Below are 16,952 nucleotides of genomic sequence, written 5' to 3'. Positions count from 1 at the left end.
GTGTGAACAAAGCTGCCTCTTAATTGCTCACTCTTCAGCATTAGTCCCTCGGACAACACTACCCACCCACACCTTACACATAGACCTAAAAAAAAACCCATCAATTTACAGTACCCCACTTTAGCATAGCAAATACAAGAACAGTCCAGTCGGAGAGTCTTTTTTTTTTTTTTTTGACTCCCCGCCCCCTCCACCTACATCCCCTTCATTCCCATTGGCTCCCGTGAAGTCCCAGAGAACCAATGGGATTCCTCTCCTTCATTCATGTCCTAGCAACAAGCCCTGTTCCAATCTTTCTCTGCCAAACTAACACCTGAAAAATTACATCATGAATAATGGCAAAAGCAGCAAGGGCCAGAGAAGGGCCCTTTTTTTTTTCATCTGTCTGCTGCAGAGTTCATTTAAGGTGTTTTAGTCTAGATTCTTAAAGCAACAATGTCCTAGATTTTTTGCCTCTGTTTTTTCAGCACATCGGTTAACATTTATAAAATAGAAAATGAACAGTAACTGAATGTAGCAAAAGGCCTTTAGGTGAAGTGAGGGGAAAACATACTGTTAATTGTGTTCTCTGAACTTTTAACAGTCTTCTTTCAGGGAAGCCCTCAAAGTGGAGAACTAGATTGCTCATATAGTATATTTTGGGGAGAAATGATGAAAACATCCCAAACCACGGCAACGGCCCACGCACTCTCCCATACAAAAAGCCTTCCTGGTAGCTTCTCTTGCTCCTGTTAACTACACCCAAGGCCCTTTCTCTTCCTCCTTTGGAATAAAGGGCTCATTCTGTTAAGGGGATTGGAGCCAGGGAAGGAATCCTTGCCTTACGGATCTGTGAGTGGCAGCGTGAGGTGGTCGCGGTAAAGGGGGCCGCAGGGTGGGTGCCATGAGCACGGGTGTGTCTGTGCACGTGCAGGGCTGCAAATGCAGAAGGGCAGCTGGGGAAATGCAAGAACAACGAGATCCAGATGACCGGGGAGGGGGGAGGCCGGGCGATAGGGAGTGGGCGTGGGGGAGGGAGGGGGCCGGAGGGGAAGGCCGCTGGCCAGGCAGACTTGTTCTCCCCAAATGTGCGAGGGTTTCTAATGAAAATGTCCACACTTCTAGGCGTTTTTCAAGACCCAGATGCTGATTTGCCGCTTCCGGCTTCCCCACCCCACCCAGTCTAGCGCAGACTGCGAGCCGAGCCGCAGACACAAAGAGCCGCAGCCCTGCGCGCACTGCGGCGAGAGGGAGCCGGGCGGTGGTTCGCACCTGCCTGCTTCCCAGTGCACCGGCCAGCCCGCCCCCGACTCCCTCAGTCCTGGGCACCGAGGCCCCTGCCCACCCCTCACCCCCCACCCCCCGACATCCTGGTGTCCCTGTAAGCATCTGTGGAGTGCCTGTGGCGCGAGATGGGAAGGGACCCAGGGTCCCCAGGCCGTCTTGGGTGCCTTGCTGGAGAAGCAGAAAATAGATATATTCGGTGTCTGGCTCCGACGCGGAGTTTGCAACTCGCCTCTGCCATCGCCTTGGCAGCGGAGTGGCTAGAGGGGTTGGCAGACAGTCTGCCTTGGGACTTGTGAAAGCGCATGACTATATAAGGCCCGGGAAGGAAGGAGAAGGATGCCAATCTGAGGGATGGGATGGCGAGGGAGAGGAAGAAGTGCAGGGGACGCAGCTAGAGCTGTTCCCCCTTGTCCATCCCTCCCCCCACCCCCCCCCACCCCCCGCCTCAGGTTGCAGAGATAATAACTCCTGCAGAAGTTCTGCCCCCAGCTGTGGAATAATAACTGCATCATGGAGGTGGGGCAGGGAGGGGCGCTGCGCCGGTGTCTGCAGGAATAGATGCTCTTGCCCTGGAAGCTACTCGACAGCTGCCTCTTCTTCTGGCCTGAGAGCGAGCTGGCTCCAGGGTGGGCCAGGACGGAGACCCAGAGGTCCAAAGTCTCAGATATCTTGGTGAACACCACGTTCCGTGGTGCAGAGAATGGGTGGGGGAGGGGAGCAGTTTGGAGAAGTCGATGGCTAGATGATCTGGGCCAAGGAAAAGGCGTAGGGGAAGGAGAACCGGAATGGGAGCCAGGAGTCCTGTATTAGTTCCCTCTCTGGCAGGAGAGCTAGAGCAGTGCTGTTTCTGTTCTTACCCACTGCGGCTGTTGCAGAGATCAAATCAGAGGATTCTCGGAAGGTGCTTAGAACAGTGTCTAGAACGTACAGTAAGTATTCGATCGGGTGAGATGTTATCACGACCCTCCCACTGGCCTCCTGCGTGGGTCTGGAACCTTGAGTTAGAAGGGGTGCCGTCTGCAATTGTATCCTCTTTGAAATGCTCTCTTCCCTCCCTTGGCCCCTGTGGTATAACATTTGCCTGTTCTCCCACCTCTTGGGCTCTCCTTCTATCACTGTTCTTTGTGGAACCTGCTTCCTCTGGCGGGGCCTTATCTACCGGTTCTCCTCTGGGCTCTGTCCTGGGCCCTACTCCCTGCACAACTGTGCTTTTGTGATCTCATCCTCCCAGAGGTTTTTTTTTTTTAACATTCTTATTGGAGTATAATTGCTTTACAGTGTTGTGTTAGTTGCTGCTTTATAACAAAGTGAATCAGCTATACATATACATATATCCCCATATCTCCTCCCTCTTGCGTCTCCCTCCCTCCCACCCTCCCTATCCCACCCCTCTAGGTGGTCACAGAGCACCCAGCTGATCTCCCCGTGCTATGCGGCTGCTTCCCACTTGCTATCTATTTTACATTTAATAGTGTATATATGTCCATGCCACTCTCTCACTTCGTCCCAGCTTACCCTTCCCCCTCCCTGTGTCCTCAAGTCCGTTCTCTACATCTGCATCTTTATTCCTGTCCTGCCCCTAGGTTCTTCAGAACCTGTTTTTTTTTTTTTTTTTTTAGATTCCGTGTATACGTGTTACCCCCAGAGCTTTTGATCATTTGTTCTGTCCTGATGGTGGCTGTAGTAGAGCTCCAGCCCAGCTCTCCCAGGCTTCAGGTGGTGCTAGTAATTGGGACTTCCCGTATCAGGGTCCTCCAGGCACTTTAGATTCCATACATCTCCCGTCTTCTCCACCCTCCTCTCAGTTTGCTTTTACACCTTTGTGTAGTTATCTCAGTGAAGAATGCTGCACCCATGGAGGTGTCCCAGGAGGAAACCTGGCTGGAATCCTGGATTCCACCTTCTCCCTCATCCCCCGTGTCCAACCTTCACCAACTACTACCCGTTTTACCTCCTATTTAGCAAATACATCCACTTTTCTGCCTCCCCATGGCCACTGGTCTAGTATAAGCAGCCAATCTTCTCACCTGGACGGTGGTATCAGCGCTGGACCACCACCAGAGGGTCTGACCTCATTGCTCCTGCCCAGGACTCCTCTGGGGGCTCTCATTGCTCTCAGGATGTACTCGGACACGGCTTCCCATCTTTCATGCTTCATCTTGTTGCACTCTCTGCCTTGTTCTTAGAGCTCCGAACTCGGATATTCCTTTAGCCTCTTCAGAATGCTTCCCGCCCCAACTCAGACTTCCTAATGCAAAATGCACCCCTCCATTAGATAAATCCTACCCACTCATCATTACGCACCCAGTCGGATTCCTTTTTATATGATCCATCGCACGGAGCTGTTTGGTTTCCTTCACCTTAGAATTGTGCATTCCACTTGTTTGATTAATATCTGCCTCACCCATAAGACGATGATGCCATGAGAATAGAGACCTCACTTTTTTCCTTCACCATTATAGCCTTAAATACTTAGCACACAGTAGGTGCTTAAAGAACATTTGCTGAATAAACAAATAAGACATTCCCCCAACTATGTGTCACCAATCCATCTGGTAAACATGATTTCTTTATTGGCATTGTCCTTATGTAGGAGAGAATCTTTATTGCTAAGAGATGCATGCTGAAGCCTTTAGGGGTGAAGTGAAAAAATGTCTACAACTTACTTTCAAGTGTTCTATCCAAAGGAAAAAAAAAAGGACAATACATAAACTAGGTGTTATACTGGTACTCACTGTACTGGTTTTTTGTCAACTTTCCAGTGTATTTAAATTTTTTCACAATAAAAATTTGGAGAAAACAAAACAAAACATGACATCTTGCTCTATAAGAGTATAGATGCAGGCAAGGTTGAGGACGAAACCCAATACTTTAAATCCAATTTATATAATCTTATTACTTAAAATCAACATTATTGAGGTATAACTTACATATACATTACATACATTAAAATGAACTCATTTTAAGTGGACACTTTTATGAGTTTTGACATATGTATGGACCCATGTAAGCACCACCGCGATCAAGATCTAGAACATTTTCATTACCTAACATGTCTCTTTGCAGGCAATCTTCGCTGCTCTTGGACCCAGGCAACCACAACCCTGTTTTTTGTCACTATGGATAAGTACAGTGTTGCCTGTTCTAGGGTTTCATACAAGTGGAATCATCCAGTGTGTACTGTTTGTGTCTGGCTATTTTTACTCAGTGTTACATATTTGAGATTCGTTCGTGTGGCAGAGTCTATATTAGTAGTTTGGTAGTTTGTTCTTTTTATTGTTGAGGAGTATTCCATTATATGAATCTATCTCAATTTCTTCATTCATTCATCTGTTGATGGACATTTGGGTTATCTCATTACCGCATTTGGGTATTGTGGTTAAATCAGTCTCAGACATTTGTGTACAAGTCTTTGTACGAACATTATCTTGCCCTTCTCTTGGGTAAATGCCTAAGAGTGGAATTGTTAGGGTATAAGTTAAATATGTGCTAACTTTGAAACTGTCAGTTTTCCAAGAGTTGTCCAATTTTGTCCTTCCACCAGCGACGTATGAGAGTTCTAGTTGCTCTGCATACTTACCAACACCTGTTATTGTGTGTAGTGGTGTCTCATTGTGCAATGGATTTTTATTTTGATGATGACTAATAATTTTGAGCTTTCTTTCATAAGCTTACTGGCCATTTATATATCATCATTTGTGAAGTGGCTGTTCAAATCTTTTGTGTCCATTTTTATTTTAAAAAGGTTTTCTCTATCACTGATGTTGTAGAGCAGAACCCCAAAAGAAAAAAGACCCATCGCCTCTTCCCTCTGCCATAGTTTCTGCTTTGCTTTGTCACATGTGGCTTGACCTGACTTCTGTCCATTTCTAAATTGGGTTGTTTGTATTCATCTTCTCATTATCAAATTGTAAGAGAAAGAGAAATCTATTCCTCTCTCCCTCCCTCCCTTCCTTCCTCCCAGTCTGTGGCTTTCCTTTTTATTTTCTTAACAGTGTCTTTCAAAGAACAGAACAGAAGTTTTAAATATTGATGGGTTTAATTTATCATTTTTTCTTTTATGGTTAATGCTTTATTTGCCCTAAGAAATTTCTGCTGCCCAAAGGTTGATAGGATTTTTCCCCCGTGTTTTCTCCTAGAAGTTTTGTAGTTGTAAATTTATGTTCAGTTTGATGATTGATTTTGAGTTACTTTTTGTGTGTGATGTAAAGTAAAAGTCAAGATTCATGGCTTCCCCCACAAATTCCAGTTATTCTAACACCATTTTTTTGAAAACTCTGTTTCCTCCATTGAATTACCTTGGTAATTCAACTGTTTGAGTTAACTGACCAAAAGGTTGAACAACCAACTGACCAAATAATGTGTGGGTCTTTTTCTGGACCCTCTGTACTGTCCACTGATTTGTATAGCTACCCTCACACCAATCCCACACTGCATTGTTAGTGTAGCTTTATAGTGAATCTGAAATCAGATAGTATAAATCTTCCAATTTTGTTCTTTATCTAAAATTACACTACTGATATTAAAGACTCTTGGCATTTCCATATAAATTTTAGAATCTGCTTGTCGAATTCTATAAGAAGTGTAGATAATTATAAAATTTTCTCCTTTACTTTGTTACTAAGGTAAATTTCAGTGGTTGAATTTAAAATGTTAAACCAATATTGCATTCTTGGTATACACCTCATCTAGTAATGATGCACTGTTATTTTTATATATTGCTGAATTTAATTTGCTAATAGTTTAAGATTTTTGTGTCTATATTTTTGAAGGATATTGGTTTGAAATTTTCTTTTCTTGTAATTTCATTATTTGGTTTTGTATCATAATATTGCTATCCTGTGAAATGAGTTGGCATTTTTCTGTTTTCTGAAAAAGTTTTTGTGAGATGGATATTATTTCTTCCTTATAGGTTTGTTAGAACTCACCAGTGAAATCATCTGAGGTTGGAGTTTATTTGGAGGAATGTTTTAATTTACAAATTCAATATATTTAAATATATTTTGTATTTACTCATACATTTACTATTTCGGCGTTCTTCATTTCTTCATGTAGATCTGAGTTCCCATCTGGTGTCATTTTTCTTCAGCCTGAATTTCATTAACATTTTTTTTTTGTTTTTGGAGTGCAGATATGCTGGTGACACATTCTTTCAGCTTTTTTTAAAAATGTCTTTATTTTGCTTCTATTTTTGAGGAATATTCTCAATAAATATAGAATTTTGGGTTGACTGATTTCCTTTAAAGGTGTCATTCAATTCCCTTCTAGCTTGCATTATTTCTGGGGGGAAGTCTGCAGTCATTTTTACTTTACTTCTTTGGATATGTCTTTTTCCTCTGGATACTTTTACAGTTTTCTCTTTACCTATGATTTATAGCAGTTTCACTATGATGATTCTAATTTTTTTCTTTCTACTTGCTCTCTGTTGGGTGTTTTCAATCTGTGGGTTTATAATTTTTACTAAGTTGGATAAATTTTTGACTTATTCATTTAAATATTCTTTTATGCTTCCCTTTCTGGTGCTCCACTTACACACATATTAGACTGATTTATATTGTCTTAAGAGTTGAGCATTTCTTTTTCTCTTTCTGTTGCTTGCCTAAAAGCTCACTGTTTTCTTTTGTTTGTTTGGTTTTTTCCCTGCAGTGCTTAATCTGCTATCAAGTAAGTACATTTAGTAAATTTTAAATTTCAGATATAATATTTTTCAGCTCTGGAAGTTTCATTATACTTCTTTTTCATCTCTTTAATTTATTTCATTACTTTTATGTTTTCCTTTAAATCTTCAAACATATTTATATTAGCCATTTAAAAGTCTTCATCTGCTACCTTCATTGTTTCTATCTGTTCCGTTGTTGTTTTTCTTGTATTATTATTTTAAAATGTTCTACTGGTTATGGGTTACATATCAAGCAACTTCTTCATGTTGGGTGTCCAATTGGTGTTGGAGATTGTGATTGTAACAGTTTAGATTGTGTTGTTTTCTTTTAAGGAGTGATGAATGTTCTTGTGGCAAGCTGTTAGGTTACTTGTGGAACAGCCTGATCCTTTTGGGACTTGTTTCAATAATTTTAAAAAGTAGGTTTATTTATTTTAAAATAAATTTACCCATGGGATAGTTTTACCATATTTCTAAGGTGTGACCCTTCTCAGTCTCTATTGAATGCCCCAAGGATCAACAGATTCTCTCCATGGGGGGCTGGTTGGAACTTGACTGTCTCCCAGCCTCATGTGAGCTCTAGAAATGTTGAGTTTACGTCTCCTCAGTATTTGTTCTTTGCCTGGCCTCATAGCACTTCTTCTTGAGCATGTGAAGCTTAGTACTTAATGAAAGACTCAAGAGGATCACTATGCAAATTTCTGGATCTCTTTTCTTGTGTAGATTCCTTTTCTGTGGTACTCTATTCCACAAATTCCAGCTGCCTCAGCATACTCAAACACTGATCTCTACCTCCTCTATTCAGCAAGACTACTATGCTTTAGTTGGGCTGCTTCTCTCTGTACCATGGCCTTGGAAATGCTTTCAGACAGAATGTCTCACCTACCACAGGGCTCATCTAGTTTGCATCTCTTAGGGATCACAATCAAGCACTGCCTGTTTTCTAATGTCTGAAAATGATAGTTTCACTGCTTTTGTCCAGTTTCCTAGTTATTTACCATAGGAGGACAAACCTGCTATCATGGCCAGTGATATATTTTTAACCAGCTTACCTAACAGAATTCTCATTTTGTATATATTCTTCTAAAGAAATTACCAAAGAGTATAAAACATTACAAAAAATGAAGATACACTACCTTCATTAGGTATAATCACTCTAATAATCATTTTCAAATAGGAAATAAGATTGGTGGATTTGACTTAGTCATAATGAACACATACTAACCTAAAGGGATCACTTCTTTCTCTTCATAAGTCATTGTTTAATAATATTTTCTAGGATTCTGTCTATATCATGTTCACTATTAAGCTTTTTCCAGAATTTATTTTTCTTTTTAAGTATGAAGATATATGTCTATTTCTGGTCTTTTGACACAATAATATTTATAAATAACATCTATTTACTTATAGAATGCTTACTTTGTGCCAGGCAGCATGCTAATTATTTTATGTATGTTTCTTTTTGACTCATCACAATACTATCAGTTAGTTTCTTCTATTATCTTCACTAGATAGACAAAGGAATTGAGAATAAAAGTTATAAAATAACACCTAAGGACACTCAACTAGAAAAAGGTGGAGCTGGAGTTTGAATCAAGGTAGTTTGCTTAGAAAATGCCAGTTTAACCACTGTAGGCTATCTATTCTTAACATCACCTTTCTCAATCTTCAAGATTTCTCAGAATTGGTATTAAAATCAAGCTTCTTAATTCCTCTTTGTTTCTAAATATCACTTGCGGTACCCAAGGAATGGCAGATATGAGCAATAATATAGGGACCTTCAGTGTGTATTGAGTATGTTCTACTGATTAATTCACTTCATCTCTTTCTACTCTTAGGGCATTGTGGGCAAGTGGAACAATATGTAAAACAAAATAGAGACACAAAACTGTGGGACTCGTTAATTCAAATGCAATATGGGGTTGTTTCATAGCAACTTCACAGGGATGTTGTGAGGGTAAAAACGGAAGAAACACATTTTAGATACATAAGGAACGAATCATGAGAATGTGCATTTAAAGTTCATAGATATATTGGGCAAAACAATGACTACAACACCTGCATGAATTTAATTAGTGCTTTTCTTGTGAAGAATGTAAAGTACTTAAATATACCATAGGATATCATTGTTAGTGGTTTTAGGAGGGGAAATCATTCACCAAACAAGACAAACAAGAAAACCATGAGAGCCAGATAAGAGCAATATGTTAGAGGTAGAGGAGACCCAGAGGAAGGACAGATCAGCCTAAGCCTTCTATTTAAAGAGTAGGAAGAATTTGCCTGACAGACGAGAATAATAAGAGCTGGAGAGAGGGCGTTCCAGGCTAATGGGACAATATGTTTAACAATACAGAGGCATGAAACAGGCCACATTTTCTTTGATTGTTATATATATATTTTTTCATAGACTATTCAAATAAGGTTAAAATCTTAGTTTTCTCCCCCAAAGAATTTATAACATAAACAAACAGATCAAATAGATCAAGTGTAAGTATGGAAAGAGAATATTGCTAATATATGATAGAGGCCTGATGAAATAAATATCTGTTGAATGAATGAATCAATGATCAATAAATATCAGGGTGTGCTACATGCCAAATGACTAACGCCAACAGTGAGACCTATGGGAAGATAGAGCAGAGGATGTTCATTTTTGGGTGGCATGATTAGGAGAGTCCTTGAAGGAGAAGTGGGTCTTGATCCAGATTTTGAAGGGTGGGTAGAGTTTGGTAAATAGATGAGAGAAGGTATCACAGGAGGGTGAAGAACAGTATAAGCAGAAGCAAGCAGGAGAAAGGCATATTCTTAGGGAGGGATGCATGTAGAGAAGGGGTTGATGATTCTGACCATGAGGTAGGAATCACCAGATGATGGTGGGGCATGAATGCCAAGTTGAGCTTGGACTTTGTCCTGTAGTTTGTGGGGGATCCTTAAAGGGTTATGGGCAAGGATAAAAGCAACCTTAGCATTCATGGATTAGGGTAAGTTATAAATGATTTGACACATCAAAAAAGATTTCTTACAATTTTTTTTAAAGACGCAACTTGTACTTTTATTTTTTAAAATACTAAAAAATTTTATTTATTAATTTATTTATGGCTGTGCCGAGTCTCCATTGCTGTGTGCAGGCTCTCTCTATTTGTGGTGAGTGGGAGCTACTCTTTGTTGAGGTATGCGGGCTTCTCATTGTGGTGACTTCTCGTTGTGGCACGTGGTCCCCAGAGCGTGCAGGCTTCAGTAGTTGCGGCACGTGGTCTCAGTAGTTGTGACTCACGGGCTCTAGAGTGCGAGCTCAGTAGTTGAGGCACACAGGCTTAGTTGCTCCACAGCATGTGGGATCTTCCTGGACCAGGGATTGAACCTGTGTCCCCTGCATTGATAGGCAGATTCTTTTTTTTTTTTTTTAAAGTTCTACTTCACTTTTATTATCATCAAAAACAGATTAATCTTTACATCATCCTGACATGATTACAAAACAAGTTTATGTGACCATTGGTGATAAAGGCAAAATTCGAAACAACTTTTTCTGAATTTTATCTTATTTTATTTTTTTAATATAGCAGATTCTTACTAGTTATCTATTTTTTACATATTAGTGTATATATGTCAATCCCAATCTCCCAATTCATCCCACCACCACCACCCCCGCTTTTTCACTCCTTGGTGTCCATACTCTACATCTGTGTCTCTATTTCTGCTTTGCAAACCAGATCATCCGTACCATTTTTCTAGGTTCCACGTATATGCGTTAATACACGATATTTGTTTTTCACTTTCTGACTTACTTCACTCTGTATGACAGTCTCTGGGTCCATCGACATCTCTACAAATGACCCAATTTCGTTCCTTTTTATGCCTGAGTAATATTCCATTGTGTATACGTACCACATCTTCTTTATCCATTCGTCTGTCAATGGGCATTTAGGTTGCTTCCATGACCTGGCTATTGTAAATAGTGCTGCAATGAACATTGGGGTTCATATGTCTTTTTGAATTATGGTTTTTTCAGGGTATATGGCCAGTAGTGGGATTGCTGGGTCATATGGTAATTCTATTTGTAGTTTTTTAAGGACCCTCCATACTGTTCTCCATAGTGGATGTATCATTCCCACCAACAGTGCAAGAGGGTTCCCTTTTCTCCACACCCTCTCCAGCATTTGTTGTTTGTGGATTTTCTGATTGATGCCCATTCTAACTGGTGTGAGGTGACACCTTATTGTAGTTTTTTGGGTTTTTTTTGTTTTTTTGTGGTACGCGGGCCTCTCACTGTTGTGGCCTCTCCCTTCGCGGAGCACAGGCTCCGGACGCACAGGCTCAGTGGCCATGGCTCACGGGCCCAGCCGTTCTGCGGCATGTGGGATCTTCCTGGACCGGGGCACGAACCTGTGTCCCCTGCATTGGCAGGCGGACTCTCAACCACTGCGCCACCAGGGAAGCCCCTTCATTGTAGTTTTGATTTGCATTTCTCTAATAATTAGTGATGTTGAGCAGCTTTTCATGTGCCCCTTGGCCATTTGTATGTCTTCTTTTGAGAAATGTCTATTTAGGTCTTCTGCCTATTTTTTGATTAGGTTGTTTTTTAATACTGAGCTGCATGTGCTGTTTATATATTTTGGAGATTAATCCTTTGTCCATTGATTCATTTGCAAATATTTTCTCCCATTCTGAGGGTTGTCTTTTCATCACGTTTATAGTTTCCTTTGCTGTGGAAAAGCTTTTAAGTTTCATTAGGTCCCATTTGTTTATTTTTATTTCCATTACTCTAGGAGGTGGATCAAAAAAGATCTTGCTGTGATTTATGTCATAGAGTGTTCTTCCTATATTTTCCTCTAAGAGTTTTAGAGTGTCCGGTCTTACATTTGGGTCTTTAACACATTTTGAGTTTATGTTTGGTGTTAGGGAGTGTTTTAATTTCATTCTTTTTTTTTTAATACATGTATTTATTATTTTATTTTTGGCTGTGTTGTGTCTTTGTTGCTGCATGCAGGCTTTCTCTAGTTGCAGCCAGGGGGGGCTACTCTTCATTGCAGTGTGTGGGCTTCTCATCGCAGTGGCTTCTCTTGTTGCGGAGCACAGGCTCTAGGTACATGGGCTTCAGTAGTTGTGGCTGGCGGGCTCTAGAGTGCAGGCTCAGTAGTTGTGGCGTACAGTCTTAGTTGCTCTGCAGCACGTGAGATCTTCCCGGACCAGGGCTTGAGCCCATGTCCCCTGCATTGGCAGGCAGATTCTTAACCACTGTGTCACCAGGGAAGGCCTAATTTCATTCTTTTACATGTAACTGTCCAGTTTTCCCAGCACCACTTATCGAAGAGACTGTCTTTTCTCCATTGTGTATCCTTGTCTCCTTTGTCATAGTCCCGTTGACCATAGGTGCATGGGTTTAGCTCTGGGCTTTCTATCTTGTTACATTAACCTATATTTCTGTTTTTGTGTCAATACCATATTGTCCTGATTACTGTAGCTTTGTAGTATAGTCTGAAGTCAGGGAGTCTGATTCCTCTAGCTCCGTTTTTTTCCCTCAAGACTGCTTTGGCCATTCGGGGTCTTTTGTGTCTACATACAAATTTTAAGATTTTTTTGTTCTAGTTCTGTCAAAAATGCCATTGGTAATTTGATAGGGATTGCAGTGAATGTGTAGATTGCTTTGGGTAGTAGAGTCATTTTCACAATATAGATTCTTCCAATCCAAGAACATGGTATATCTCTCCATCTGTTTGTGTCATCTTTGATTTCTTTCATCAGTGTCTTATAGTTTTCCAAGTACACGTCTTTTACCTCCTTAGGTAGGTTTATTCCTAGGTATTTTATTCTTTTCGTTGCAATGGTAAATGGGAGTGTTTCCTTAATTTCTCTTTCAGATTTTTCATCATTAGTGTATAGGAACGCAAGAGATTTCTTTGTATTAATTTTGTATCCTGCAACTTTACCCAAATTCACTTAAGAACTCTAGTAGTTTTCTGGTGGCATGTTTAGGATTATCTATGTATAGCATCATGTCATCTGCAAACAGTGACAGTTTTACTTCTTTTCCAGTTTGTATTCTTTTTATTTCTCTTTCTTCTCTGATTGCTGTGGCTAGGACTTCCAAAACTATGTTGAATAATAATGGTGAGAGTGGACATCCTTGTCTTGTTCCTGATCTTAGAGGAAATGCTTTCAGTTTTTCACCATTGAGAATGATGTTTGCTGTGGGTTTCTCATATATGACCTTTATTATGTTGAGGTAGGTTCCCTCTATGCCCACTTTCTGGAGAGTTTTTATCATAAATTGGTGTTGAATTTTGTCAAAAGCTTTTTCTGCATCTGTTGAGATGATCATATGGTTTTTATTCTTTAGTTTGTTAATGTGGTGTATCACACTGATTGATTTGTGGATATTGAAGAATCCTTGTATCCCTGGGATAAATCCCACTTGATCATGGTGTATGATCCTTTTAATGTGTTGTTGGATTCTGTTTGCTAGTATTTGGTTGAGGATTTCTGCATCCATTTTTTTTCAGTGGTATTGGTGGTAATTTTCTTTTGTTGTAGTATCTTGGTCTGGTTTTGGTATCAGGGTGATGGTGGCCTTGTAGAATGAGTGTGGGAGTGTTCCTTCCTCTGCAATTTTTTGCAAGAGTTTGAAAAGGATGGGTGGTAGCTCTTCTCTAAATGTTTGATAGAATTCACCTGAGAAGTCATCTGGTCCTGGACTTTTGTTTCTGGGGGAATTTTTAATCACAGTTTCAATTTCATTACTTGTGATTGGTCTGTTCATATTTTCTATTTCTTCCTGGTTCGGTCTTGGAAGGTTATACCTTTCTAAGAATTTGTCCATTTCTTCCAGGTTGTCCACTTTATTGGCATAGAGTTGCTTGTGGTAGTCTCTTATGATGCTTTGTATTTCTGCCGTGTCGATTGTAACTTCTCCTTTTTCATTTCTAATTTTATTGATTTGAGTCCTCTCTCTCTTTTTCTTGATGAGTCTGGCTAAAGGTTTATCAATTTTGTTTATCTTCTCAAAGAACCAGCTTTTAGTTTTATTGATCTTTGCTATTGTTTTCTTTGTTTCTATTTCATTTATTTCTGCTCTGATCTTGATGATTTCTTTCCTTCTACTAACTTTGGGTTTTGTTCTTCTTTCTTTCTTTCCTTTAGGTGTAAGTTTAGATTGTTTATTTGGGATTTTTCTTGCTTGTTGAGGAAAGATTGTATTGCTATAAACTTCCCTCTCAGAACTGCTTTTGCTGTGCCCCATAGGTTTTGGGTCATCGTGTTTTCATTGTCATTTGTCTCTAGACATTTTTTGATTTCCTCTTTGATTTCTTCAGTGATCTCTTGGTTATTTGGTAATGTACTGTTTAGCCTCCATGTGTGTGTGTTTTTTACATTTTTTTCCCCTCTAATTTATTTCTCATCTCATAGCATTGTGGTTGGAAAAGATGCTTGACATGATTTCAATTTTCTTAAATTTACTGAGGCTTGATTTGTGACCCAAGGTGTAATCTATCCTGGAGAATGTTCCATGTGCACTTGAGAAGAAAGTATAATCTGCTCCTTTTGGGTGGAATGTCCTATAAATATCAGTTAAATCTATGTGGTCTATTGTGTCATTTAAAGCTTGTGTTTCCTTAGTAATTTTCTGTGTGGATTATCTGTCCATTGGTGTAAATGAGGTGTTAAATTCCCCCACTATTATTGTGTTACTGTCAGTTTCCTGTTTTATAGCTGTTAGCATTTGCCTTATGTATAGAAGTGCTGTTATGTTGGGTGCATATATATTTATAATTGCTATTTCTTCTTGGATTGATCCCTTGATCACTATCCTATCCTTCCTATAGTGTCCTTCCTTGTCTCTTGTGACGTTCTTTATTTTAAAGTCTATTTTATCTGCTATGAGTATTGCTACTACAGCTTTCTTTTGATTTCCATTTGCATGGAATATCTTTTTCCATCCCCTCACTTTCAGTCTGCATGTGTCTCTAGGTCTGAAGTGGGTCTCTTGTAGACAGCATATGCATGGGTCTTGTTTTTGTATCCATTCAGTGAGCCTGTGTCTTTTGGTTGGAGCATTTAATCCATTCAAATTTAAGGTAATTATCGATATGTATGTTCCTATTACCATTTTCTTAATTGTTTTGGGTTTGTTTTTGTACATCCTTTTCTTCTCATGTGTTTCCCCCTTAGAGAAGTTCCTTTAGCATTTGTTGTAGAGCTGGTTTTGTGGTGCTGAATTCTCTTAGCTTTTGCTTGTCTGTAAAGCTTTTGATATCTCCGTGGAATCTGAATGAGATCCTTGCCAGGTAGAGTAATCTTGGTTGTAGGTTCTTCCCTTTCATCACTTTAAATATATCATACCACTCCATTTTGGCTTGTAGAGTTTCTGCTGAGAAATCAGCTGTTAACCTTATGGGAGTTCCCTTTTATGTTGTTTGTCATTTTTCCCTTGTTGTTTTAATAATTTTTCTTTGCCTTTAATTTTTGTCAATTTGATTACTTTGTGTCCTGGTGTGTTTCTTCTTGGGTTTATCCTGCCTGGGACTCTCTGTGCTTTCTGGACTTTGGTGGCTATTTCATTTCCCATGTTAGGGAAGTTTTTGAGTATAATCTCTTCAAATATTTTCTTGGGTCCTTTCTCTCTCTTCTCCTTCTGGGATCCCTATAATGTGAATGTTGTTGCATTTAATGTTTTCCCAGAGGTCTCTTAGGCTGTCTTCATTTCTTTTCATTCTTTTTTCTTTATTCAGTTCCATGGCAGTGAATTTCACCATTCTGTTTTCCAGGTCACTTCTCTGTTTTTCTGCCTCAGTTATTCTGCTATTGATTCCTTCTAGTGTATTTTTCATTTCTGTTATTGTATTGTTCATCTCTGTTTGTTTGTTCTTTAATTCTTCTAGGTGTTTTGTTCTTTAATTCTTCTAGGTCTTTGTTAAACATTCCTTGCATCTTCTCGATCTTTGCCGCTATTCTTTTTCTGAGGTCCTGGATCATCTTCACTATCATTATTCTGAATTCTTTTTTCTGGAAGGTTGCGTATCTCCACTTCATTTAATTGTTTTTCTGGGGTTTTATCTTGTTTCTTCATCTCTTACATAGCCCTCTGCCTTTTCATTTTGTCTATCTTTCTGTGAATGTGGTTTTTGTTCCACAGGCTGCGAGATTGTAGTTCTTCTTGCTTCTGCTGTCTGCCCTCTGGTGGATGAGGCTGTCTAAGAGGCTTGTGGAAGCTGCCTGCTGGGATGGATGGCTGGTGGGTAGAGTTGGGTGTTGCTCTGGTGAGTAGAGCTCAGTAAAACTTTAATCCACTTGGCTGCTGATGGGTGGGGCTGAGTTCCCTCCCTGCTGGTTGTTTAGCCTGAGGCCATGCAGCACTGGAGTCTACAGGCTCTTTGGTGGGGCTAATGGCAGACTCCAGGAGACCTCATGCCAAGGAGTACTTCCCAGAACTTCTGCTGCCAGTATCCTTGTCCCCATGGTGAGCCACAGGCACCCCCCTGCCTCAACAGAAGATCCTCCAACAGTAGCAGGTACATCTGGTTCAGTCTCCTATGGAGTACTACTCCTTTCCCCTGGGTCATGATGCACACACTACCTGTGTGTGCCCTCCAAGAGTGGAGTCTCTGTTTCCCCCAGTCCTGTTGAAGTCCTGCAGTCAAATAACACTAGCCTTCATAATCTGATTCTCTGGGAATTCCTTCTCCCGTTGCCTGACCCCCAGGTTGGGAAGCCTGACGTGGGGCTCAGAATCTTCACTCCAGTGGGTGGGCTTCTGTGGTATAAGTGTTCTCCAGTTTGTGAGCCACCTACCCAGTACTTATGGGATTTGATGTTATTGTGATTGTACACCTCCTGCCGTCTCATTGTGGCTTCTCCTTTGTCTTTGGATGTTGGGTATCTTTTTTGGTGAGTTCCAGTGTCTTCCTGTTGATGACTGTTCAGCAGTTAGTTGTGATTCCAGTGCTCTCACAAGAGGGAGTGAGCACACGTCCTTCTACTCTGCCATCTTGAACCCCAGAAACAATTTCTCGACAGGCAGATTCTTAACCAC

The 16,952-nt window shown here is 40.4% G+C and overlaps 1 protein-coding gene across 5 annotated transcripts in view; it reads left to right on the top strand.

The window, feature by feature from the left end:
• Positions 1-1,868: 1,868 nt before the first annotated feature.
• The window catches only part of LOC309826793 (uncharacterized protein), a 264,733-nt gene continuing 249,649 nt past the window's right edge, over positions 1,869-16,952 (top strand). For all 5 annotated transcript variants that reach the window (XR_014297139.1, XR_014297141.1, XM_082661169.1 and 2 more), the window contains exon 1: positions 1,869-2,195. Coding sequence is in view for 3 of the 5 variants with exons in the window: in XM_082661169.1 (XP_082517295.1) it covers positions 2,052-2,195 (144 nt within the window). In the remaining 2 variants the exon portion in view is untranslated. The remainder of the gene's footprint in view (positions 2,196-16,952) is intronic.

This window comes from Grampus griseus (assembly GCF_964374135.1).
Source record: "Grampus griseus genome assembly, chromosome: 8".
Taxonomy (NCBI): domain Eukaryota; kingdom Metazoa; phylum Chordata; class Mammalia; order Artiodactyla; family Delphinidae; genus Grampus; species Grampus griseus.
The sequence above is the reverse complement of the archived record's forward strand: the minus strand, read 5'-3'. Positions and strand labels throughout refer to the sequence as shown.